The sequence below is a fragment of the Coloeus monedula genome (assembly GCF_965178545.1).
Source record: "Coloeus monedula genome assembly, chromosome: 2".
In the NCBI taxonomy this organism is placed as follows: domain Eukaryota; kingdom Metazoa; phylum Chordata; class Aves; order Passeriformes; family Corvidae; genus Coloeus; species Coloeus monedula.
The window spans coordinates 41,080,609-41,107,932 of NC_138782.1; the positions used below are offsets into that span (position 1 = coordinate 41,080,609).

At 36.6% G+C, this 27,324-nt stretch overlaps 1 protein-coding gene across 2 annotated transcripts in view; it reads right to left on the reverse strand.

Annotated features, from left to right (window-relative positions):
• The window catches only part of PRKN (parkin RBR E3 ubiquitin protein ligase), a 699,935-nt gene that overhangs the window by 469,128 nt on the left and 203,483 nt on the right, over positions 1-27,324 (reverse strand). For both annotated transcript variants that reach the window (XM_082276720.1, XM_082276719.1), the window contains exon 3: positions 5,763-6,003. In XM_082276720.1, the coding sequence (XP_082132846.1) occupies positions 5,763-6,003 (241 nt within the window). The remainder of the gene's footprint in view (positions 1-5,762; positions 6,004-27,324) is intronic.

The following is a 27,324-nucleotide window of genomic DNA, read 5'->3' on the forward strand; positions in this document are numbered from 1 at the left end:
AGAACTTGGAAGTATTGCAGCAGTGAATTGTCAAGGGTTAATAACCCTAACAGGTGGTAAAATATACATAAGAGAAAACTTCCAAGGACTTAGTAATGACATTTTCATAACCTTACTGGAAGCAAAATAGTTTTCTTAAGCTTAACTCTCTTAAAAGAAATGTTGACAGAATTAGCAACAGTTAATTGCTGGGCTAAAACTCTCCCTCTGTTCGCCAGTTAACCCTTGAATTGACACTGGAGACTGTTTTTTCCAATGAAGACCAGATTAGAAAATGCCATTACCATTCTTGTCAACTTGCCCAAATAACAGACATGAAGAATAATCGGACAGGGGTACATGGGTGATTATTTGAAAAGGGGAATACTCCTTCTCTAAATGAAACTTTCTATAATAACATTTTTCTTCTTTTGAACTATTGTATACGAAACAGGAAAGTATTAGAAGAAGAGAAATAGTTTTAGATAGACAATATGTTTGATCTCGCATAATAGCAGTTCTGTGGTTTTGTGATTTGAATCCAAACCCCCTCTTTTTTGCTGTGCATAAAAATAAATAGAATACTGTTTCAGAAACATTATCCTATTTTTAACAGGAAGCATTTTCCTAGGGGCATGCCTTCCCTACCTCTGAACATAGTCATAGAGCATAATCCATGAAAGTACAACATCAAGAAGGATAATTTAATATATACTGACATTAACAAGCTGCCCAGGGAAGGAGTTGAATCACCACTCCTGGAGGTATTTGAAGTTCAGATCTGGCACTTAGGGACATAGTTTAGAGGTGGACTTGGTAGTGATGTGTTAACCTTTGGACTCAATGACCTTAAGGTCTCTTCCAACCTAAACAATTCCATGATTCTATGATTGCAATATATTTTAGCAGTCGAAAACAAGTGGAGCTAGAGCACTCTAACCACTCTCTCATTGGATCATCAATAAACACCCTTCTGGATCTCACAGGTTCAAACATGTATTACAGCTCAAAAACTTCTGTCATGCAACATTTACCAAACAGCCTGGGAACTTAAAATTTTTGAAAAATTCTCATTCAGTACCTAGGAAATATTTAGTGCAATTGAGGTAAAATTAAATCCAATGTCTCTTTACACTATGAAAATGTTGTTGTCATACTCGTCTATTAATACACACAGATTTTGAGACCTGAGATGAACGTACTTAAAAGATGGTTACTTCTGAAAAACACGTTCTAACATTGTGAAATAGGCATGATGTGTAAGCATTTTGCATTAAGTATGTGAGCAGCGTGACTACCAAACGAACAAAGAAGTGTGTAGTTGCACACATCTTTTTCTTAGGAGGCATCCATGTGACAAAAAGTTGTAAAACAAAACAAAACAAAATGCATGAGGGACTGCAAATGGGCAGAACATCTTCCAAGTATGGAACACCCATGAAAGGTAGCTGGCAAAACAAAAAACAATGGAAGCAGTGAAGAGCACAAAGGAGATTAAGGACAGGGACAAGTCAAAAAAAAAAATCAAATAAGAAAGGGAAAAATGTAGAGGAAGGAAGACAAGTACTTCAGTTCCAGTTTCTCTTCTAAAAGAGCTCTCAGGCCTGATGAACTCAACTTTTGTGACTACAACACATCAGTGCAATGAAAATGGCATCAGGTTATAGTACTGTACATTGACAACAAATTTAAGATAAAAGGTCTAACAGTGAAAGTCTAACAGTTTAATGTACATCATGAATGCACAGTGATAACGATTAACAATGTGCAGGACCTGACCACTAGCACAGAGACAGCTGTCCATGCAGAAATTTTGTAAAGATTTGTTTTGAACTTTAAAACAGAATTGTACATACAGTAAATTTACACAGTGTGTAATGAAGACAAATGCAGCCTTACTTTCCAGAAATTATTTGCCAGAATCAAGACTAGTATATTATTTCTGAGTTGGTACTTTATTCTGCATTTCTAAAAAAGGTAAGTTAATACTTTCCCTTTTCTGAGTGTAGATTGATCCTCAAATTAGTTTTGCATTTAATATTTAAAAGTTTGTAAAATAATGTATTATCAAAAATCTGAATCAAATACAGGCTAGATCACAATGTGCTGCATGATGAATTTTCATTTAAATTAAAAGTCATTTAATCCTAATACAAAAGTAAACTGTCATGGCACCAAATCCAAAAATAAATAGTAACCTTGCTAGTTACTTGATATGTCTACTGAGAGAATACGTTGGTTGCATATTAAGTAAATTACTACTTTTTCTTGTAGAGCAATATGAATCTTATTCAAAGAGCTATATGTGAAAGAGGACCATCATAAGAATCATGTAATCACCAGGAAATGCTGACTAGTATTTCAAGAAATTCAAGAAAGGTCAGCGTAAGCACTCTGAAAAATTGTTTTTAGAACAAATTTTTGATAATTCTAGGAAAAAGGACCTAATTACCAAATGTAAATTTCACAGAACACTGATTTTTCCCTCTTCAAACTACTTATTTACAATACCACGGATCTAAGGTATATTTTTTATAATTAATCAACAAATGATTTGTACAGATGCCAAAGGAAAAAAAAACTTTATACTGATTAGTTTCTTTTGAAAAAAAAAATGCAGTTAAACAACACAAGAAAAATTTAGGAATCCTTTATTCTCTTTTAAGGTAATAATAAATTCTTATATATTTGGATTTGTAACACAGAAAAGCAATAATAGGTCATGGGAAAATAAGTTCATTTTTGTCTCAGTTTTGTCTGGTGCAGTTGCTGAAAGCTTACAGAGCTTCATGTTTCTGAGTGACAATAAAAATATTCTTTCTACACTGGAAGCCATTTTGAATGGATGGGTGCTCATGTTTTGACGGAATTCTCAAAAAGGGGTAAGAAATAGCTGCAGTTGTTCTCAACTTGGTACTGGATAGTAGTATTCAGCCGAACACCACGTACAAATGGGGTGGCAGATGTACACCATAACACTGACCAACCTGGATCTAATTTGAGATTATAAATGCTATGAAACTATGAAATAATTGTATAATACTTCAGGACTTTAGACTACTCATTTACGTCAAACAGATCTGACATAAAAATTCTTATGCTTTTAGGCTGTTTGAGTAAAAGAATTATAATAAAGTGTAATATCAATTACAGGGCACAGGAATTTTTAACACACAATCATCAGAATACAATTCAAAAACTATTTGTACAATGTCAGCAATTTCCCTGGTTAAATTGATATGGGGGTTTTTTTATTCATCAGGGCTTGTCTCAGAAGTATGCACAGTTCTGACTATCCACACCTTAAATTGTGGCTTTCCCTTCTAAGTGTTTTTTACTGTCTCTTTCATGTATCAGACTCTTACATGGAATGGGAACCAGTTCATCTCTTTATGCACCACTAACAATACCGAGGTTTTATATATGTATATAAAATTAGTATTATGCATAAATATATTAGTATTGTGTATAAATACTAATTTGAGGGTCAATTGACACCCAGTTTCATCTGCCTCAACTGATACTTGCATTATTTGGAAAGACAAGAAGTTTTAACATATATTAACTTTTTGTTAAGCATTTCCTAACTAGATGGAAAACAATCAATCCCTCTTTTTGCTAGAATTTACAGCTTGGCACACCTAAGTCAGTATATACCAGTACTTTATTTACTCTTCTGTGAAAAGAACATAGAAAGATAAGGAAGCAGAGGTGCCTTGCATGCAAGCATTTGCAAAAGACTACGTAAAGAACATCAGAACATTTTTTTGCTACTGACCAGATGAACATTGATTTAAAAGTTGAAAATAGAAAACCTAAGTAATGATGACCACATCTAGTTGATTCAGAGAAAATAATAAATCAGCTGATAATGAATTAAACTGGGAATTATGTAAGTAACAACATTCACATCATCTTACACAAAAGAGATTCTGTTGAACTAACTTTTTTATTTCATATTACAAATTTGCTTGACATTAGTCATACATTTAAAAAAGGGAGGGAATGGGATTCTGCAGTCTGACTTCCTGCCTAGGAAAAATATAGTTCCCACTATTGAACAAAGGGGTGGAGCCAAAAGGACAGGTGGAACAGCCAAAAGGACAAGTTTTCACACTGAGAATCAAAACAAGGAAAGAAGTTAAAAGGCCTTTAAAAAGTACTTAATATTAACATCCTTCCACAAAGAACTATCAGTCATTAGAGTGGTTCTTCTTTTTTTTGTCTTTTTATGATAAAAAGCCTTTATAACTTAATCACAGATACAACTAATCCACATATTTTATCAGTACATATTTTTCCTCAGTTTTCATTCTGCCATGAAAATACTTGCTGCAATAGAAGACACCTATCAGTTTGTACTTGGCTTCACAGAGTTCATAGTCTGTGGACAACCACGTCACACAACACATTTTAAAAGTCCTTACACATGTATAAACTATTCTGTAAAGTCAAGCACAGATATTAAATCCCCGTACGTATCATGTACAGCAGTGAAAAAATAAATATGTGGTAATGTTTAAAAGCTCACACTTCTGCCTTGCTTCTCAGAGCAAGTCCAGGCTGACACCCTGTCCCTAGTTTACCAGATTTAAATCAGCATGCCCCTCTTATCTCATTACTCATTCAGATTGGGAGATGTGGATCATTAAGCTGGGTACTAATTTGCTCCTAAACTGCACTCATTCATCATTAGTTGGCAGTGAGAGGTTGACCAAGTCAGTTGTGGAATACTTCTGTGACCCTCCCAAGGATTGTATATTTTCTGCATGAGCTACTTAATAAATTCTCTAGAAGTTATTTTAATAGTTTTAGTAGCCATTTTGTTAAGCATGATGATTTCTGTGGTCAGGTTAGTCATAGAGGTATCTCTGTCACATTCACAATTTATCTTCTGTACTCTGGATAGACATGTTTAGTATTACCTTCTGTACTGTGCAAAAAGGGTATTTGTGTACTGTTCTTTCTAAAAAGACATCTCTGATGGACTATTATGATAAATCACAACAGAATCTGGTATTGCACAGAATGATGTATCTTCCCTGGGGCAACACAAGTCTGTAAAGTCTGTAAAGAGAAGGCTTCTCCGAGAAGATTCATGTAATTGCTAAGAGATTCTTATATTTGCTTCTGACTTGAGCTTCTCTGTCATGAACTATTTTAAATATTATAGCAGAACCCATTTTGCAGTAACTTATGCCTAAGATTATTTTTCACAAAGAAGATATTCTTAGTAATCATTTGGTGGATGAAGAACTACTAATGTCCATAGTATGAATCATCACCATCATGTGTTGTGCCAGCAAAGATTTAATAAATCTTAAATCTATTGTAAATATTTTTTTATAAAATGTAGGGGTATGAAAACATCACAACAGATTGGGAATTAAACATATTTGCAAGGCATAAGCTGCCAAAAAATTCTTGTTAAGGAAATTTCTATAATGGAAATTTTACAGACGCTATTTTTTGCCTTCTCATAGACCTCTAGGGGTTTTGCCATCTTATAATAATTTGTAAAAATAGTAGCATAATACAAGTTAGAGACAGGAACTACACAAGAAATCACTCATTTTATCCACAAAGCAAAATAATTTTGCTAGAAGACACATCAGATGCTTACCACCTCTTAATATTGCTGTATTTTTTGTTTAATAAGTAAAATAAACCATATATTTTAAGGGCTTTTTCCCCGCGGTGTGGAATTAGAACTGTTCGCCCTAAGAAAGAAAAATACACATGTTTAGAAATGTATATTGAAAGGTACTAAGTCACTGAATTACCTGATTTTTCAGAGGGAAGTGAAACTATGTTTTTTCCAGGATCCAGAATAACTGCCAGCCCTGCAGAGACTGATGGGAGGATGCTGCTACTGAGATCTATGCGAGTTAGACTCTCAGGTTCTCTTTTCAAGGCTTTCAGAACGCCTCCAACACAGTTATCTTCTGTCTCCTCCTTGTTCTGACTGTTTTTCTGTGGATTCTGAACAATATGAACAATGCTCTGCTGGGCCAGGTCACAGTTCTGCAACACAAAACCAAAATCCCAATAAATAATTAATTGTGACATAATGGACAAAATCCTTCTATCTTCAATTTGTTGTTTGTTAAACGGTCTCCAAACCATTTTGTGGAGAATTTCAGTGTGCAGTAATGGAGTGTAAAGCAAAGTGACAAGTGTAAATTGCTGGAATTAGGATTACTTGCATTGCCAATCGGGTCACAACACTTACAAGTTCTAAACACTTGACAAAGAAATAGTGGACCAGAGCCAAAAGCTCTAAGTAAGACAGGTTTATTGGCACAAAGTAAAAAATTTCCAGAGGGAGCACTACTAAATCAAGCACTAAGACTATTCAACACTCAAGAGGCACTTGCACAGATAATGCTAAAACACACTCTTCATGTAGCAATTCAGGGTCAAACTTGATGATCACAGAGAGTTCATGAACAAGGTACTCCAAAATATTTTTATAATCAGAAACAGGAAAGATGATGCTACTGATGAAGACTGATACTTATTTCTTCTCTGTAATGCAATTTTCAGTCTAAATCTGCTTTGAGATGTAGACTCAGTATGAGTTTCCCATTCTTTCCAAAAATTACATTTAACTGTTGACTTTAGATTTAGAGAAAGCCTGTGGAAGACCTCATGACTGTTGTGGTCTTTCATGATAAAACAAAAGAACTGCTAGCCATTTTAGCCCAAAATTAGACCATTTGATGGTCTCACATATACAGAAGCTCCTCCTCCTTTTCAGTCCTCATCAGAGGCGATTCTTAGACAGTCTTTCCGGATCTTGTGTCTTAGAAAATGGCAGGGTAAATAAGGATCTTATGAGAGGTTTAACCATGATAAATCAGGATGTCTTTCACAACTTGTTCATCATTTGCTCAATACAGAACAGAAATCAAAATATTACCTCATAACTAGAAATTACAGAGATTTTAGAAGACGTATCATTATTAAAGGGGTTTCAAGAAAGACTTGCATGGATCTTTCCACAACACACCTTGCAAGAAAAATTGTTCTTTATTGGGTGATACCTTCTGGAAACCCACACCTAATTCTCCAGTATCATGAATGAACCACACACAAACATCAGCCTACATAGAAAGTAGTTAGTCTGTCAAGAAATTATTTTTCTAACTGCAACATCATTAGGTTGGCCATCTCTGCTGTGAAATGTCAAGACAGACTGTTGAATCCATTTGGGAGAAACAGAAAGAGTTCTGAAGCATTTGTCTCTGTATCTAAACAATATTTAAAATTTTTATTTTGTATATGCGATTATTACATGCACTTTTAATTGCAAAAGATTCCTCTACAGATATTTTAGTGCTCTTTATACCCTCATTCTCCCACTCTCTCTTCTACCACTTTTTCTATTATGGTCTTTTTTCTGTTGAGTGGTTTTTCTTCATTCTCTTACATTATTTCTCAGTACTTCTCCCTCCACACTTTCTTTCTTATGCAATGCAATTTAAAGGACAAAAATCTGGCATTCATTTTTTTTTTAATTGAATTTTTAATAACACACTGTCTCCTTAGTGAAGCAGTAATCAGCCAGCAGAGATTTGTCAGAGCAAGGACACTGCAGTCGTAATAGTCAATCAAAGCAGTTATTTCAACCTTAAAATATTATGTTGACATTAAATGACATTAAAGGTCGTCTTTTTTTTTTTATACAACTTGTTGCCCCAGCATTTTAACAAAATCCATTTAAATAGCTCAAAAATTCCATTCATTAACACAATATCCAAAACATGTCTGTCACTCTAAAACTTCTCCAACTAAGAATACTGCATAACATTAAAGAATTTAATAATCTAAAATAAATTAATAATGAAATTAATAACTAGGCAAATGAAGAGCTCAAAAGTGATTTGCTCAGTTAGAGTGAGAGTTTAAAAAGAGAAATAGGTATATATGTAAAAACTCACAACCTTGGAAACCCCTAATAAACTGCCAATCAGTCATATTCTGTTTTAATGATCATCTCTTCTGGCAGTTTTGCTTGCTTAACCAGACCCTGTTCTGCCTTTCATTTTTTTCCTCACCATCTACTGTCCTTCTCTATTTGTTTTTTTTTTTAAAGCTTGGATCAGCTCCTGATTCAGTTCACTGCCTGATGCTGTGCTACAATCACATTGAGGACATAGTGCATATGAGGGAATAAGGACGGAAAGAGTTGCTTAAACAAAACAAAATTCCCCCACAAACCTTTTCAACCACTCTTGCTTGATCTTGGCTGCTGTGCACGTTTATATGCCTAGTTATACCAATTGATCTTTTAAAAGTACAGGTCCTTTTCCAGTTCTTTTTGCAAGCTGGAAGCTATGGGGTTAGCTTAGAAACAAAGGGAGGGCTGACAAAAAAGAACTCCATCTTACCTACTATTCTCTCTTCAGCAATATCAACAATTACATACTTCAGAAAAAGCTGTAAAATGTGCACTTTGGGCAATTCCATAGATTGCCTCAGCTGGTTAGAGCATGGTGCTAATAATGCCAAGGTTGTGGGTTTGATCCCTGCATGGGCCATTCTCTGCAGAGTTGGGCTCTGATCTTTGTGGGTCTCCTCCAACTCAGAATATTCTGTGATTCTGTATATGGCCATAGCAATAGTTTATTTTGGTATTTCACTTAATAAAAATTTTAAAGGACAGATGGACATGTATCTTAGCTTTCTTCTATCACTTTATCTAAAACAAAAACAAACTCTGAAAGATTGAACATCACTACTGATGATAACAGTGTAGATAATAGTCTCAGGAAAGCTTAATTAGCAGATCTCAGGAAAACTTTTCAAAGAGAGCAGGTAGGAGAAAGAAACAACATCCTTTGATTTGTACCCTGTATAGATTTCATATGGAAGTCACTGAGCAATAACAAACATGGAATCCCAAAGCACCAGTTTTGTAACATTTTTCTGACCACATTTGAATTGAATTTGGCTTGTGTTTAAAGGAGGAAACTAATCCTCAACCTTTGTAAGAAAAGTGATAAAACAGTACAAGAAGAAAATAAAAAAGAGTTGTGATCATATCTTAATTGTGGAGAGATCTGGATGGGAATATCACCAAGCATTTCCCAGAACTTGGGTGATTAATGCTTTATAGCAAATTACATTTCATGGACAATAGATGGGCTAAGTCTGCAGCTTTTTCTTTGAGAAAAGAGGTAGAATTCTAACTATTTCTTTGAGTGCTTGGGTTTTGCCTTAGGTTACTATTGTAAGATACAACTGTTTATGTCAATGTCACTTTTATTTTCTTCATGTATTTGTTTTACGCCTCAAGAAACATTCTTTTGAGAATATCTATTATTAATGATTCTAGAGATATTGTCTGTTTTATGTGTTGATCCAAATTAATGCCTGTGTTCCATATTCCAATGGGAAATACTGCAAGTGTATGTAAAGTAGATTATGAAGTATCTTCCTTCACTAGAGCAAAGGGAACTGAGAAGATCCAAAAATTATAAAACCCAGTAATAAGGACTGGTTCTTTACAGAAAATGGGTTTTGGCCAACTTGGGAAAATGAATTCATAGCAGAGGAAATGAAAATAAAATTTTTTTTCATTCAAGCCTTTTACCAGTTTTTTTCTTTTTTTCCTGATTTCTCAAGTTGAATTTCACAAGGCTGAATCAGCACATCCTGAATGAACAACAAAATATCCTTTGGTGCTGAGAGCTGTGGGCTAACTAGAAGGTCAGCTGGGAAGACTAACATAAATTATGAAGAAGGAAAAGATGACTGTGTTTAAGTTACTCTGAAATCCTCTTGTTAGGCTCTGGGGAGACCTCATTGCAGCCTTTCAGTACCTGAAGGAACTTTTTACATGGGCAGCTAGTGACAGGCCAACGGGAACACTTTTAAACAAAAAGATTAGATGTCAGGAAAAAATTCATTACTGAAAGGGTGGTGAGGCACTGGCACAGGTTGCCCAGAGAAGCTGTGGATGCCCCATCCCTGGAAGTGTTCAAGGCCAGGCTGGATGGGACCACCTCATCTAGTGGGTGGCATCCCTGTCCATAGTGAGGGGGTGGGAACTAGATAATCTTTATTGTCTCTTCCAACCCAAACCATTCAGTGGTTCTGACAGGTTTCTGTTTGAGATTTTCTTGACAACACATTTATAAATTTCCATTTCCTGCTAACCATGAGTTGGGAGTTTTGAGGTCTTGAGGTATTTTCTTACTGCATATCAATCACAAAGAGCAATTCTTCACACTCCCCTACATATGATTCAGTTTGAACTTCCAACTTTTATGTTAGCTGGAGACTCACACCTTTACTCATGAACCGCTGGGGCCTCTTGTGGATACAATAACAGTGGAATTGTCTAACTGCTGTGTATTTAGATCAAGCAGATAATAGACCGCCTGATGCCATTCCCTAAGAGATTCACACAAACCCAATTCTCAATAAAAGGTATTTTCTATGAATGATCAACAGAAATCAAAAAGTTGGCTTTCCAATTTGTTTTCTTTTTCCTTAACTGTGCTGCATTTCAGCATCAGATGGAAAAATAAAGGGGACACTTTTGTTTCATTAATTTGAAGAATGAATTAAATAAAACTGTTTTCCAGAAAGTGCATAGCACAGCATATTTCTTCAAACTAATAGGACCCATGTAAAAGCGCAGATGACACACCAATTTTATGGGGGAAATATTTTTTCATGGATAATGTAGAGACATTAGAGATGACCTTCTAAACAGGCAAATAAAGATATTAAGTTCCCAGAAGAGAGAGGAAAAAAAAGCTCACCAAGTCTTACTCTACTGTTGCTGTAACCCTTTCACAAGAACAGAGTCCAGGTCTCAAAAGCAGCAGAAACAGAAAGGAAATCAAGGGGAAGAGCAACAGTGTTTCATCCCCTGACCACAGTGAATGCAAAAAAGCAAGAAGAAGAAAGCAACAGCATGATAGTACACTTTATTACATAGGAAGCTAAAGCTGGTTTATTAATGAAAGTAGAGACTACCTAAAATAAAAAAATACAGAGATAGTAATAACATTCTGTTGAACCATGTTGGTTTAAGAAATCAGAAGCAAGATTTGCCAGAAGACTTAACCTCTTTTATTTTAGCAGCTAATATAGAAAGAAAAATCAGCTTCTGGGCTCAGAGAATCTTATGCAGGTCACAGCAAGGAGAAACCTGAAGGGAAAATTAAGCACTGTTAAAATAATGAAGCAAATCAGCACTCTGATCTGATATCACCATCCATTTTTCTGAATACTGTCTGCTCAGTGGCAGTGAACTAAATATTGCACCACATGGGGCAAGGGAAAAAAGCCAGTGCACCATCAGGCCTAAATTACACGGACCACTTAGCAGTTAAATTCCAGCAACCAGAAACTACTTGCTATTTTATGATGCTATGGAATACATCTATATTTGATTTCAGTTCACCTTTTCAACATTTTCAGAGTTATACATTACTGTTCTCGTTTAGAATTCAGAATATTGTAGGTGCTAAGCAACACCTAGAAATAGAAGGAAAAGTAGATGTGTTATTGAAAGCACCACACATTCAAACAAATGTGATGAAAAGGCAGAAAACCCTTCACTTAGCAGAATATTTGTACCTTAATTTTTATAAACTTTTCCTATTCAGTTCTTATAGTAGTTTAACTACTGGCACTGCCAAAGAAATAGAAAAAGGAACAACATAAAAAATGTGATATGAAAAAGGATTCATTGCCTTCTATGTCCAAAACCTAGTATCATTTTAAGGACTACTATTAGAGTCAAGTCCTTTTTCACACGGAGTCACCTGGAAAACACAAGAGGCAATGAGTACAAGTAAATCCTGGGGAGACTCCAGTTGGAACACAGGAAGAAAATTTTTCACAATGAGAACAGTCATTGGAATAATCTCCCCAGCGTATTGGAGAATTTCACAACATTGGACACTTTTAAGAACATCCTGCTGGGCCATCTTGTCTAGACCATGTTTTTGCCGAGAACGATTGGACCAGATGATCCTTGAGGTCCCTTCCAAACTGATAGCAGACAAATGAAGTTTCGTGGGAGCCAGGAAAGGCTCCTGAGTAACAAGTCAGGGCCACTCTATATAACCTCCCTTTGATAAACATTCATATTCTACCACGTTGTCACAATCCTGATTATGTTTGCCAATTGGGAATTCAGGATTACAGCAACCAGTAAGCATAGCAGTCATACTGATATATATTGCTATATATTTTCTCTTCCTGTAACACTGAACTTTCTGAAGACGCCTATAAAGACTCTGTCCCATAGGTAAGTGCCAGGTGAGAGGAATAAACTCCATCTACAATTTGTAAGGAAGGATTACCCTAATATTCCTGAGATATTTGCCTAAAACCATAAATCTTACTGTTGCTTTGAATTTCCATGTGGAACATGCTTGCTACTTAGCTTCTAACAAGTACTTTTTATGTAATGCTACACAAAAAGAGTTAACTCAGACACATTCAAATTTAGATTCTATTATTTTTTAGCAAAGAGAACAGTGGATGTTGAACAAGAGGAAATAACTACATACTGTGTGATTTACTACAGTTCCTTCAGCCAATGGTCCCTCTGTGTAGCAAGAAGCCCAGATGAGCATTTACAAAAATAAAATCCCCTGATTTACAGCCAAACACAATAGTTCATGTATTACAAAGGTTCTGCTCTGAATGATACTCTTTAAAGAGAAGTAAAAGACTTAGGATTTTATACTGACTAGTCCCTTAATGAGTTAATAATTTGCTGGAAATGGAAATGTATTCCAACTAAGTCAGAATTCCCCCTCTTCCTTCACTTAAAAATCACTTCACGCTTCATTTCCATCTTTTTCACATTACAACACAAAAATTTAATGTTAATTTCTAGCTCAGTGGAGGGAATGCAGAGTTAATGCTCAGTTAGGAATTTCGCAGGGTTATTACTTTTTGTACACAATCTAAGACCTTAGCAATGCTATATACATATTTCTAAATGGCATTACTAGTAAAACGACACCATTAATACGATAACTTTTCTTGAATGTAGATCTTTTAGCACAAATTCCCGAAAGATATATTAACCCTTGTAACAGATAAAAATGTTTTATTGGCAGCACGAGACAGTTTGCAACATAAAAATACCTGCTTAGATTATTGTTATTCCCTTCAAAACTCTGCATAACAATCTGCAAAAGACACAGAAGGCAGCAGAACTTTTTAATATTATGTTTACAAAGCTATTTGTATCTCCACAGTGACATTAAGAACACATCGTACAGATATAAAACGGAAGAGAAATAGTCAAATGAACACTAAATTCATAGAAAACTTTTCTCAGTAAATGAACAACCTTTTCCTTCTTGTAATTTCATATATTTTGCACAAAAAAACAACCTATAAACCTGCCATTTATTATAATGCCTGTATAGAAAGCAACAGGACAATGAAAAGCTTATAATGCTACATTAAAAAAGAATTTAAGTTCTCATGACCATTTGCTTGCCTCCTAAACACAGTTGAGTGCACCTCATTGTTATTCCATCTTCCACACTGAACTACCTGATAGAATTTATACTCTCTAAACATGTTATCTCCAGCAGTAAACATAAAAAAGAAAGCTTACTATTTACCAGGTATGGATTATATTTTCCATTGCTCTAATTTCTTCTCAAGCCACACTGAAACAGAACAAGTAACAAGTGTATTCTGTAAAATGCTTGAATGAATTACATTTGGGCACATTTTGGTCTGGGTTAAATGGTAATAAAAGGTACTGTGCTCAGAAAAGGTCTAATAAGTGAGCACTGCTCACAGTCTGCAGAGAGCAGCATGCCCTCAGGACTGTGGACTGTATGTTATTTGACTAATGTAAGATCTAATTTTTATTTCCTCTTCCCCTAAATTCTTCTTTGAGAAGATTTATCTCAGCACAGCAGACACTGCCAATCTGCTCACACTTCTCTGTCTTCACTTAAGGCATACATTAAGCATTAGTGAGTATGTGAGGAACAGGCATAAAAGTGGCCTCACACTGACACCTAATAAGTGTCAGAACATTACTGAGACATAAATTCTATTTGAAAAACTGGAGAGTCACTTACTAGGCAGAACTCTGAAAATATTTTAAAGATTTCAGTAGTCTCTCATGCTGATGGGGCACTATGGTGGCAGCTACAGAGCTGCAGAAAGGAATTTTCCAAATTCCTTTCTCCAAAGATCTCTGAAAGAATTCCTATGTATAGTAAATACTCCACTGCAGAAAGCAAATTTTTCCTGTGAATTTATTGTCTACTGCATCAAAAGTTTAATAGCTATAAATATTTATTCCAATTACTTCAACTAGTCATTCACAGATGCCTTTTTCATGCTTTATGGCCAGCACCTGGTATACATCCCCACCAAAAAGCACTTTGGTCTTCTACTTGTCCCAGTTCATGCATCTATATATCAGTTTGAGCAGCTGCTATGAGAACAGCTGTAAATAAAACCTAGTGAGCACCCTATGTGGCCCTACCTGGGAACTTAACTCCCTAGTATCAATATGGACAAGAGATCAAATCTTTTCCAGAGCTTTCCCGGATTTTACCTGAAGACTTGCTCTTAAACTAGCAGTTTCCGTGACGGGTAAAAATGGTCTTAGATTTGATGTTTGGGCTATGCCTACCAAAATATCCCAGCAGGATAATGCTGGAAAATCTATGCAGTGCAATATTATGCAGCACACCTACATATCCAATTGGACTTTAAGGTAGAAGAGGCTGCTTTGCCAGAGGTATAGCCAGGTATGTTAAAAAAGAGACAGTTTATAGATTCTTCCCAATCCCTAATGGGAGATCCATGCCATATCAGAAAACACTCTTACAAGTTAATCCCTATGCCCAGTACATGTGGGCATAGTTTGTCACCTCATTTATTCCCACCCCATATGAAATCATGTCTTATTTTAAAAGGGAGAACACTCATGTTGTGGTTTGACCCAGCTAAACACCCACAGCCACTCCCTCAATTCTCTTGCACCCACCCTACCCCTCAATGGGGTAGGGGAGAGAATTGGGAAAAAAAGTAAAATCTGTGGCTTGAGATAAAGACAGTTTACTAGGACAGAAAAGAAAGGGGAAAAAAACCCAAAAATAGTAAGTCAAGGGATACACAACACAACTGCTCACCACCCACCAACGGATGCAGCTCAGCTCCTGAGCAGCAGCCCTTGGCCGGCTTTCCCCGTTGTTCATATACTGATAGACATAAGAGGCCATATAGTGGGGAATATCCCTTTGGTCAGTTGGGGTCAGCTCTCCTGGTTGTATCTCTTCACTTCTTCTGCCCCCACAGCCTGCTTGCTGCTGGGGTGGGGTGAGAAGCTTTAAAGCCCTTGCCTCTGCATAAACACTGCTCAGTAAGAACTAAAATATCAGTGTGTTAACGTTATTCTCATCCTAAATCCAAAACACAGCACTGTACCAGCTACTGGGAAGAAAATTAACTCTATTCTGGCTGAAACCACAGTATCACGCTAATACAAACAAGGTGAATGCTATGAAAATACAAGATAAATAATTAAAAATTGATATTCATATGAAAAGATCTTTTTCATGCCTTTAAGTAATGTGTTATTTTTCAAAAAAATGTCTAGCATAAATGGAAATCTTGACTATAACTAAATCCAGACCAATTCTGCTAAAAAATGAATGTATATATGAAACATGCCATTATAAAAGGGAGGTGAGAACACCTTGTTGAGTCACAGACGAAAGATGTTTTTGAACATCATAACAAGAGAATTATGACCCATAAAAAAGATAAAGAAAACTGCTTTAACTTTTACCCATAGCTGGGAAAAAATGTTCAGTTTCCCTCGAGGCAATTCAATTCTAAGATAGAAATCTTCAGTGATACAGCATCAAACTACGATAGAGAGGTTCAGTACTTGCATTTAGTTGGAAAAGCATAGATTATTAAGACAAGCAGGTTCCTGAAAATGATTTTGAAGATTTTTGTATCATGGCATTCTCTCTTCTGCATACATTCAGTTTACAACATGTCATATGCTTTTCATAGGCATGTTCACATATAAGTTCAAATTCTTTGCTAAAAAATCTGGAATATTAAGATCTTTCCATGTGAATGAGAAATTGTGTAATTTGGATTCAGATCAAGATTCACATTCTGAAAACACATGCAGGAAGATGTCTATGAGCAGCATTCACGGAGAGAAAAGAAGTGCTGTAAAATTGAGAAGCGCTAAGGTTTCAAAAATTTGAAGTTTTACAGAGATGTAGATTTCTCAAAAGTCTGTCAAGCTTGTCTCAGTAAACAAGCAAGCAAGCAACCTAATTTGCACTACCAAGTACTGCAGACCGAAGCTCTCCACAGCAAAATGGTTTGTGTCAAGGACCAGAAATCCACACTATAAAGCTTGGGGGCTAAGGTTTTGGAGATGCTTGCGGACATTTTGAGTTTAGACTACCTTTAATCTTGGCTCTCTTTTGCAACTCTAATATGTGAAGTTCTGAAACACATCTCCCTGTTTAGTTTCAATCAAAAGGCATCTACTTTATTTGCTCTGATAATGCCCCATCATTCAAGCCACAGCACAGTAAATGGGGATGATCGGGAGATCCATTTCAAAAGCTGACTCCTGTTTCAAACTAAGACACTAGTCCAAACACACAAAAATTTTCTGATACTGAGCTCTCATCAAAGGCATCAGTAGATATATTTCAGATTATCTGATGGGTGTGCTACTACTGATTAAAGGTAATAGCTTTATTAAAATAGCCACAAGTGTTGTCTAGTTACATACTTTTGTGCAGTGATTTGCTGGAAGTTACACTTACCTACGTTTACAGAGAGTAAAGGAAACACATAAAGTACCATGGAATGACTAAAAGAAGATCAGCAATTGTATGCTGTCCTCTCTTCAAAACGAAACCATTTCTGTTTAAAAGATTAGCTGACCATTTTTTTCCTACAGCGTGGAGATTCAACAGGTTTTACAACTGTTAACTTTCTACTGGTGTATCAGGTAAAACCACCACAGTGATTTCCCCAGAGAATCAGACCTGGTTCGCTTGGCTAGCTCCACTAAAAATCAATTTTAAAAATCTATTATTTTAAAAACAAATGTCTTGTTAACAGTTGTGCCAAGAAAGTGTATAACCTCCTGTGAACTTTCCTTAGCAATGGGAATTAAGCTTTGTAAGCCTGGACTTGTAAATCATCTCTGTCTTAAAGATGAACAAGCAGTACAGTACAGACACATTTTAAAGCCAGGAAACAGGTAATTCAGCCACACAATAAAGGCAAGAAAAAAAATCCAAGACAAAGCCAACCACTGTCACAGTTCAGTAAGAGAAAACAGAGAGACTACCAGCACAGCTTCTAGCTCTTTGTGGCAGGAATTGTCATGTCACACAACAAGCATCATCCCTTTTAGCACACTTTTTATCAGAGTGGATGCATACTCCAATGGACAAGATGCTCCCCTTATCCTCACAGCACCTCTTTGTGTTAATTATTGTTTTATGGTGTGAGAACATTTTCTGACTTCAGCCAGGGACCAGCTTTAACAGTCCTGCAATTCTCACTTTACTGAGAAGTAAAAGGTGATGCTCATCTTATCTCTCTGAAAGGATCAACACCGTAATTTGTAGTACTGATGCTAAAAATTAATCTCCCTAAAGCTCTTTGATCTTGTCCAGCCTAATCTTCGGTCCCTCAAAAAGGGACTGAGAACATTCATGCCAATGACAAAACACAGTCCTGTTTCTTTTTTTCACTTTCTTTTGTTTTCATCTTCTTTGCCTTGAATGAGAAAAGCTCTGAAATTAATTCAATGACAAGCACGTGTGTCTTTAGAGGCACACAGTTGAGAGTGATGTGGAGCTTATATTTGCATGCTTTTATCAGTGTCCACTTGAATGATGCTAAACTTGGATGGCTGCAATTAACAGGATATAAAACTGAAACCCTTACAAGTATAGCATAAATTATCCTTTCCTCAAATAAGCTACCATGGAATTGAAAACACAAAAGATGCAGGGGAAACAGTGATGGGCTGCTTTGAGTGGATATGGAGGGCCACAGATCTGGGAGCTTCCCTGTTTTTCTACCAAGTGAAGGAATTTTCCTTATTCAAGGCTGGTATTCTGTAAGTTAAACGCAAGGGAGAGCAACTAGAAATGTGCAAATTTCAATACATTATTTCTTTTTCTATATCTAAAATGTTTGGAAATATGTATTTTTTAAATTTAAGTAGGGGACTCAAATTGATTTTGCTTGGGTTCTAGTCACAGTTCTTCAGAGCATCCAGGGCTTTCATGCCTTTAGGTAAATTTCAACCAGTAGGAATTCCTTCACTCTTACTTTTTCTTTTACCTCTTTCACTTGTCCTGTGACTGAGGAGAGAGAAACAAACTGGGCCAAAGTTTACAATGTTATCTGCAAATAATTAAGATCCTTGCTCAGGCTTTGGTGCTGCTTGTCACAAGGCACTGCCAGTTCAATATTGCTTTCTAGATATGGAGGGATGGGGCTTTCACACAAAACAAGCAAGATGAGAGATTCCTTTGCTGGGCTCAAGCTTCATCTCTTCAGATTTTAGCACTGTTTAGTTGCTTCTGGAGATGCAGCACTCAAGCTGTGCATTCAAGTTCCAGCAAGCTACACACTCACACCCATGAATACAAGCTGCCTCAGGGCACACGTTGTTGCTATTTATCACCTTTAAAGGTACAGCCACAAGGCAGTCATAAAAATTGTGGAATTTTGCACCATAAAGCTTTGTATATAAAACCCAAAAGTCCTGAAAAATGATACAGGTTCTACTGGAGGAGTTAAGTGATCTTAAAGATAGGAGTGCTACACTTGTAAATCTCTGTGTCATTTTCTGACAGCAATGATAAATGACAACCCCCCCACTTAAGCAGGGGGGAAAAAAGAAACAAACAAAGAAGAAATTAATAAAAGGTATATTTTCCAAATCATGTACTAAATCCTTAAAAAAATTCCATTCAGTGTTTGTATTAATCATAATACATCAGTGTTTTGGGAGCTGTGGTGCCACAGAGACCTTGTGGAAGGAGCATCTTCTGCCGGCCTCTGGCACCCAGGATGTGTGCAGAACAAAAACGCACAGAGAGCAGGCTCAGCTTGGCTTAGGACAAACACCAATGCACCACTTATGTGGACACCACAGATATACCCACAAAGACAAAATGATGCAATTCACTACTAAAAGCTGTCTTGTCATTATTAAAAGAAAAAGGAAAAGCTAATTTTAATCTGTGCTCTACAAGTTGCACAAATCAGTGACTGATAGAGATGAAAACATAGTTATACATATTTAAGTTACACTTGAAGGTTTCTCTAAATGAACATATGCAAATGTTGAAGCCCAGGGGCAGCTCTTTCATTCGCTCAGGACATTTACTTAGTTTTCCAAGCTAATATTTAATCTAGTATTCAGTAAAACATCGTTAATTACTTTCATAAATTCCTAACATCCTGTGAGAAGTCTTTTCCCTCTGAGCTGCAAAACAGAATCTTCAAATGCCTCCCTCAATGAAGTGCAACAACTTTCACTCTACAGTCCTTTTAATTGTAAGAAAAGATACTTTTTAGTTTTTATCTTATTACTTAATGGTGATCTTTGTAGTTTTGAGGAACACTAAAATGTTTTATTTTGGTAGGAAGAATTTTGGGGCAGCAAGGAATAGGAGGATTACAACACAAAGCTCAGTTAAAGAACTGGTGTGGTCTGCAAAAGTAATTTGATAACAAGAAAGAGGAATAGCTACAGTGAATGACTCAAAAGGGTCTCCATCTCACCCACCATCAGTAACTTTAAGGGAATTTATAAGAAACTGCAGAAGGCGGTTAGAGCAAAATCTTATACCTAAAATTAGCATTAGGATCCATTAAATTCCTAGTCTTTCTAGATATTTTTATTATTTGTACACAGATACAGTTTTGTAACACAAATGGAAAACTTCCAGGAAATCCACTGCCTTAATTCCCAATGGGACTGTCAACACGGTAGCTGTAATGACATTTGTGCTCAAACCACAGGACTCATACTATATAACTCCCATTAAATCACACACAAAAAAATAGATGAATGAAAATTTCTAATATCTAGTCACTTTATAGCTGTTATTTTAGATATGCTTATCATGTCATTTACTGATTTTCTTTCTCACAGCAACAGTTCAAGTATTTTCAAGCATTTCAAGTATCTTCTCTTCTAGAAAAGTTTTCTCTGGTACTAGCAATTGTGTATGACTCACAATCCTTTCCACAGCTGCTCTTCTGATCTGACCTCAAGCATTTGATTATTGTAGCAGTCCTGCAATGTGCCAGAAGAAATAAGAAAAAAAACCTGCTAAGAAGTGTGGCATCATCTGCACAGCTAGTGTCTAGACCGAACTGTAATACAGTGTGGTGCAGTTTTAATGGATGATGCTCCTCTGCTTCATGGAACCCTTTTCTTTTCCTGCTCCTGTATTTTGTATTTATTTTCCTCTTTATTTAAATTAGGCATAAAATCAAGTCCCACATGAAACAAGAATTCTACAATAATATTGCAGAATACCTGCGTAAGTAATTTCTTTTATTGATTTAAACCCTTAAGGTCTATTAAATGGATTCAAAAAAACCAAACTAAATAGGGCAGACTGCCCTGGCACCAGTCAATGTAATTTAACACAAATCCATAGAAGAGAATTGATCTTACTGAGCTTATCTCTAATATGGTTTACAAATACTGACTCTTAGTGTGTTAACTTAGGCCCTCTTTGCTCTGAAAAATATTTTTATACCTACTTTCATACCAGATGGGCACCCAAGTATTTTATAAAAGATGACAGAAAAAATACATTATATAAAGCTGAGAAGAGGCAAACTAATATAAAAAACAGAAAAAGAAGTAATGAATTTGCCTGAACCAATCTTGTATTTCATGACCTCATCATGCAGAAGCTGCCTATCTATTTCAGAACAAGTGATAAATATTAAAATGAAATCTTTTTTGCATGTCTTATCAAAAGCTTCCACTATCAATTGTTTTCACAAATGTTTTCTCCTGCAAGCAGTGAATGCCTCTTCATCAATCTTTTATCAAAAGCAATCTTGTTCTGATTTCAGTCTTATCAGAGAAAGTTCTCTCTCTCCTTTGTTGTTTTTTTTTTTTTCCCTTTCTTGGCAGAAGGTACATGAATATCATTTTACACATGACTGTGGCTGCATCTCCATCAATCAGGAAACAAAAAGTAAGTGTGAAGGATATATCATGACCCTGCAGAGCTCCAAACAGTAGAAATACATGTGCCTGATAGTGACAAAGTAAGAAAACAAGTGTGCACATCTACATGAATGTACAAATATTCCTTTTTACAAGAAATTCTTTCATTTCCAAATATTTCTAAACAGGGAAAATGAAGATTTAACAGAGAACTTGACTTCCAGATAGCTTTCTGACATGTTCATTGAGGTCGAAAGAGAATATCCAACACCAATATAACACAGAGCTTGGGCTTCCAGCCCCCAGACTGGGGTCTGCAGTGGGAGGTGTGCAGGGAGAGGCCATGACCTGCCACGGGCCAGTTACAGCCAAGCCCAGACACCTTTGGACTGGGTGACAGCAGCACACAGAGTGCCAAACCTGCAGGCAGGCAAGTTAAATGGCAGCACCCCAGCCCCACCATACTTACAAAATACCTGCAGGCATCAGGGGAAGAAGCACACAGACTGATGGCTGGAGGTGCCTGACTGAGGAGACAGATGGAGATGTGCTGATGAAGGTGCTGCAGAGGAAACACAGCCAGAGGCATTCTTTGAAGGAAGGTCCCCATGCCAAAAGCGGTTATTTGTAGGGAACTTTAGCCCACAAGGGCAAGCTGTGCCAGGGTGGGGAGATCCCTGAAGGACTGCAGCCCACGGGCACCCCTCACTGTGGAAAAACACCTCTGAAGGACTGAAACTCACAGGTGAACCTTGTCAGGCAGGGACATAAAGAACAAAGGACAGACAAAGGAAAAACAGAAAGGAGTGTCAGACAGAAACCATTATGTACTTTACTCCAAACACCTGTGCTGCCCATTACCTCACCAACCAGAGTGTGAGGGACAGACCACAACCAGCAGTGAAAACAAGGGGGCTTCAGATTAGGAAGGGAAAGACAAGGTTTTTATTTATGTTTTCCTTTTTGACTCAATACCCAACTCAGTATTCAGAAGTTTTTGTTAATTGACAATAAATTAAATCTAGCAAATAGTCCAAGTCCATAATATTTGGCCCACAAGACTTGCTTGATCTCCTTGAGCCCAAAATGCATTGAGAGCCATTCAGTCTGAAGACTCATTTTAAACGTCACCTGTGACTGGCAGAAGAAAACATTGTGAACAAATACCATTTGTTTTCTGCTGCTAAAGCTGGACAGCAACCAAAGTTTCAATATATCTGAACAAGATCCTCAGTTTGTACAAATAAATGTCATTCTGAATGTCTCACAGCACATTGAGGCCAATGTACAGTGACAGAGCTCCAGAACAGAGTGAGCTGCTGCAGTGACAAAAGGTTGAATATATAATGATTTCCATAGGAGAGACAAAGAGGCTGCAAAATTCCCATTTTCGACTCCTCAGAGGAAAAAACCACAACAAATATAAATAGAACCACCTCAAGAGAAAGGGAAGAAGGTTACAAGTGAAATTAAATTATTGGGCAAATGACTGGAGCCTTGTGCTCCCCCCACAAGTGCTATGCATGTGTTGCTTTGTAAGTATGCATCAGGTTGTTCCTGCCACTCACAGGAAGAATCTTGCCTTGAATATTCCAGGCAGAGGAGAACTAAGGAGACAAAGAGCTTCATTTAGATAAATGCATAAATGAAATTTATAGCTGTAGAGGCAGACTACACCTAAGCTGCTCCAACCAGGTTCTCAGCTCCTGAGCTAAGGAGAAAAATTTCATGGCAGGAAAGTGTTAAGTTGAATCATAGAGGAAACAACCCCAGTACCAGGATCATCACAGATCCCCACCTCCTCATGATGCCTTCTCACATGGCCAATATATGGGAGCACAGATGAAGACAGGCAGGAGGACTCAACCATTAGGCACAAAAACTTCTGGGGTTTAGGAACATGTTTTGACTTGATCCTACTCAGAATGAGAGTGGCCACATTGTAGTGTTTTAGGAGAATGCTGGAGACAGCTGATTTGTCAGTGTTGACTTTGGGAGTAACAGACTACAGAGGGAGAGAGCGTGGGCTATACAGTCATGAATGACACACAGAAGGTGATGGAAGAATGATTATTCGCTCCTAAGTACTAAGGAAACATCTGATAAAAATGCCAGGTATAACATAAGATAGAGGCTTTAATTTTTCATCCAAAATTGTATGTTTTATTTCTATGCAGCTGCCTTGTATCAAGGTGCAGGGAGGTTGAGGGGAATGTGTTTGAGGATTAGAAAATCACCATCAGACAGGGAAGCAGATAATTTATCTCTTAGAGCCAGCACTGTGTAAGGACTCTTTCCCATTATGCTCTTTATATTTAGCTCTAATGTTTTGTCGTTTTTTTTTTTTTTTAATACTTTTATATCTGACATGATGCCTACAGGATAGGTTGGCAGATTTGGTAAAGACTTTCCTTCCTACATGAGGTGTTAGTAATGCAAAGGATGGAAAAATTCTCTTTTTAGAGAACACTTAAGTATGACAAATGCAAACATTTAACATTTTCATCATGTTCCTGATGAAAAGAGGCAAAATTTTGCTAACTGGAGGTTGGAGAGAATGTACATATGATGCTTTCTCATCTGGAAGTTACCAGTAGCTATCAGGTTAAGGCTCAAGCTAAAGTTTTCCACCATTTTCTCCTAAGGCAAATCGTTCAAAATGTCTTTCCTTTTGATTTTTTCCTCTACCATGGCCTCAGTAGCAGATTTTGCAACTAATAATAAAGGTCTCGAAGATGTGAGCCATGAAAGTAAACATGCTAATCTTTTAAGATACTAGTAACTTTGTACTCAATTTGAAGAGAAGCCGATTAGTCTCTAAAACACTATTCCATTTTTCTGCTGACAGTAAACGAAGGAAAACTTATTTCATACAATATTTAATTTCAAATCACATTAAGAATTTAGACGATGCAGTTTTATAATGATCCTTAAATTACTGCAAGATCCAAAATTGCAATGCCTCGTTCTTAAGAAGATTTCAGTGTTTTAAAATAGTACTAGAAAGATAGTGTCTAATTTTATACAAAAGAGATGGAGTGGTAAATCCTACTGATATTATCTTGAGTTTGTATATGAGAATTGTCATGGTAAATACGCTTTGCAATACCGAAAGGCATGATGACATCTTTTTCTAAGGGAGAAAATTTGCGAAATTCCAGTAAATTTTGAATGTTAATGTATGGATATGCAGAGGACAGTAATTGTACTCTGATGAAAAACACTTCAGCAATTTTTTTGTCATGCTTTGTTTCAGCTCAATTTTTTCAAACAATCTTGAGGCACCAGCTTACAAATACATATAAAGTCCTTAGAATATACACTACAAATGTGCATCATGAATATGTGTCATTAATATAATTTGCAATAATAATTACTGAACCTAGGGAGAAACCAAAAATGAAGATTCCCATTACCTGCTGTGAAAACTTAATAAACGAATTCCTAATAGACATTAATTTACATTTGTTTTGCGGGGCTTTGTTGTTTTTTTTTTTTTTTTCACAGGGATGAGGTACAAAATATACAAAAGCATTTAATGAAAATGTCCTATAGGCTGAGGATTTTATTGTGGCAGTTCCTCAACATCAGTCATTACTTTGGTCTGGTTTACATATTTCATAGTACTACATTGTAAGTATCTGGAATCCTTTTTTTTCCCAGTATAATTCTGCATAAGGGTCAACGTTCAGGGAAAAATCTCAGCTTAAAGAATTCAGATCCTTGTAAGAATGAGACTAAAGAAAAATGTAATGTTTTTACCTCAATAGAAATACTTTTGATGATAATGAAGTGGGTGGTGATGCTACAAAAGTTCAGTAACTGGCACAGGATATTGGACTATGAATGTGAGAAAAGGGCTCAGAGCTTAATGATACATGAAGCTCAATAAACAAGTTGTCAGACAAGGGCAACGGGATTTGAAGAAAAAGCCTGGGCAAACGGCCACAGGGTGAGATTCCACAAGTAGGCAGGGACTAGACACCAAATGAGAGAAAAGGGAGAATAATGCCAAAGTCAGACCGAATAAGAAATGAGAGAAATAGTCATGATCAAAGAAAATAAAAAAGTTAAAGGCCACAAGCGCACGTCTTTCTTTAAACCACAATGGAACCTGGAAACCACAATGTCTGTTGTTAGAAAATACAAATGAAACTAGATGCCAAAGTGCTTCCCAAGTACTTCACTTCCTCCCTGCCTTTGACAAGGGATGATTGTAACATACTGCAACATTAGGTACTCTGTTATTTGATGTGGCAAAGGTCTGTGGGACGTATTGGAATGTGTAAGTGATTTCAAATCTGTTACCGATTTCCAATTTTTTTGTTCAGTTTTCAAAGCCAGTAAAGGACTTAATTATTGACATAATAAATTAAATAATTAATTTTTCCCCCTACAGGATCTCTGCTTCATTCAGGAGTCTGGCTGTGTCATTAAAGGACTATATCATAAACCATGTGGCCACTTATAAGAAGATATAAAATCTATTTTTCCTCTAATCCATACCAGGTTATAGGTATATTCCTCTTTCTTTATTCCCAGACAAATGCATCTTGGCAGAAATTATGTCTTCTTTTCTTTTTGCATTACTTAGTTGTCCCTTAATGAGAACAGACAGGCTAGGGTGTTTTTAATGCTCGTATGAAGGACACATGAAGCAAAAAAATAGCTCATCTAGGGGAATAGCTATGATGGACACATTCCTGTTTGTGATTAAAAGTGATTAAGACAGTGGAAATTTCAATTTCATTTTTTATACTCAGAGGTCTGAAAAAAATAGGTAATTTGAAATATTTTGCCAGATGTAAGAAAAAGTTGGAATTTTCTGCATCATAATTATCTGAGATATATTATTCATGCTGTTCTATTTGCTAGATGGTCATATTTAGAAGGATGTTCCTTTTAAGAGGGCCTCAGCTGTTACCAGATTGGTATGGAATTGGACACAGATGAACGTACAAATTGTCATCACCACAAACTTCATTAGCAGCTAAGATGGTCATATGTCCATATATCCAGAGTAAACAAAAGAGACAAGATGCAGTTGGCTCAATCCATCATGGGAAAATGCCGAATGTTACAAAATTAAAATCTGGTTCTGAACTATCTGAAGTCATCTCAGAACAAAGTCTAAACAGTCAAATGATAGCACTTTTTGTTATAATGGCTGGGTGTCTTAATATTTTATGCCACGTGTTTGTTAGTTTTCTAATTGTGACACAATGTTCCACCATGTGAGGCTCTTATATATTTTTTATGACTTTCCCCAAACTTAGGACATCTTATAAGGTGATCTATAATCAGTTAATAAATACTAAATAGACAAAACAAACTTCAAAAATTAAAGGGTGCGAGGCCTCCCGGTTTGGGTTTTTTTTAAATAACAATCTAGCTCTTGTACTGAAGCATAATATATGAAAATACAGTACAGAAAATACAAAATCAAGTCTGGTAAATCCTGGAGCTACTGGACACTGCTTTGAAAGTTAATATGAGAGCTTGGGGAACATATGAGAGCTTGGGGAATTTATGCAAACACTCCCTGGGATGGAGGAGAGAACTGAAAGGAGAATACAAGAGGGAATATGGCAGAATTTCAGAATATTCTATAAAGGCATGTCAGCTTTATTGTGTCTGCCGTTGGAAGCTGTAAAGGACATTTTGAATGTCACAGCTGGGCACAAGGCCCAAAGGTTCTCATGTCCACAGCATGGGAATGCATCCTTGCGTTGAGGATCCAGGACTTCAGCCCAGGAGTGAGCTGACATGTTCGGGATGCCTGTGTGCACACAGGTCATACAGCAACCCACGGGCAGCTGCAGTCACCCCACAGATGTACAGCACCATAAATGACATTTGCTTTTACAGTTACATCAGCTGATTTGGCCATTCTACCTTACGTGCACACCTCTACAAAGTCTGTAGTCACCCCAGAACGAAGTCTAAATACCTCTTGGAGCTGAACACAGACTGTCCTGTCTCTAGTTCATTCAGGAAAGTGAAGGAAGGTAAAGCAGAAGACCAGAGTTAACCAGCATACGTCCATCCCTCTACCAACACACATTGCTTAATATCTCCTGGTCATTTTCTAGGTATTATGATCCAATCTGGGGACACAAAAG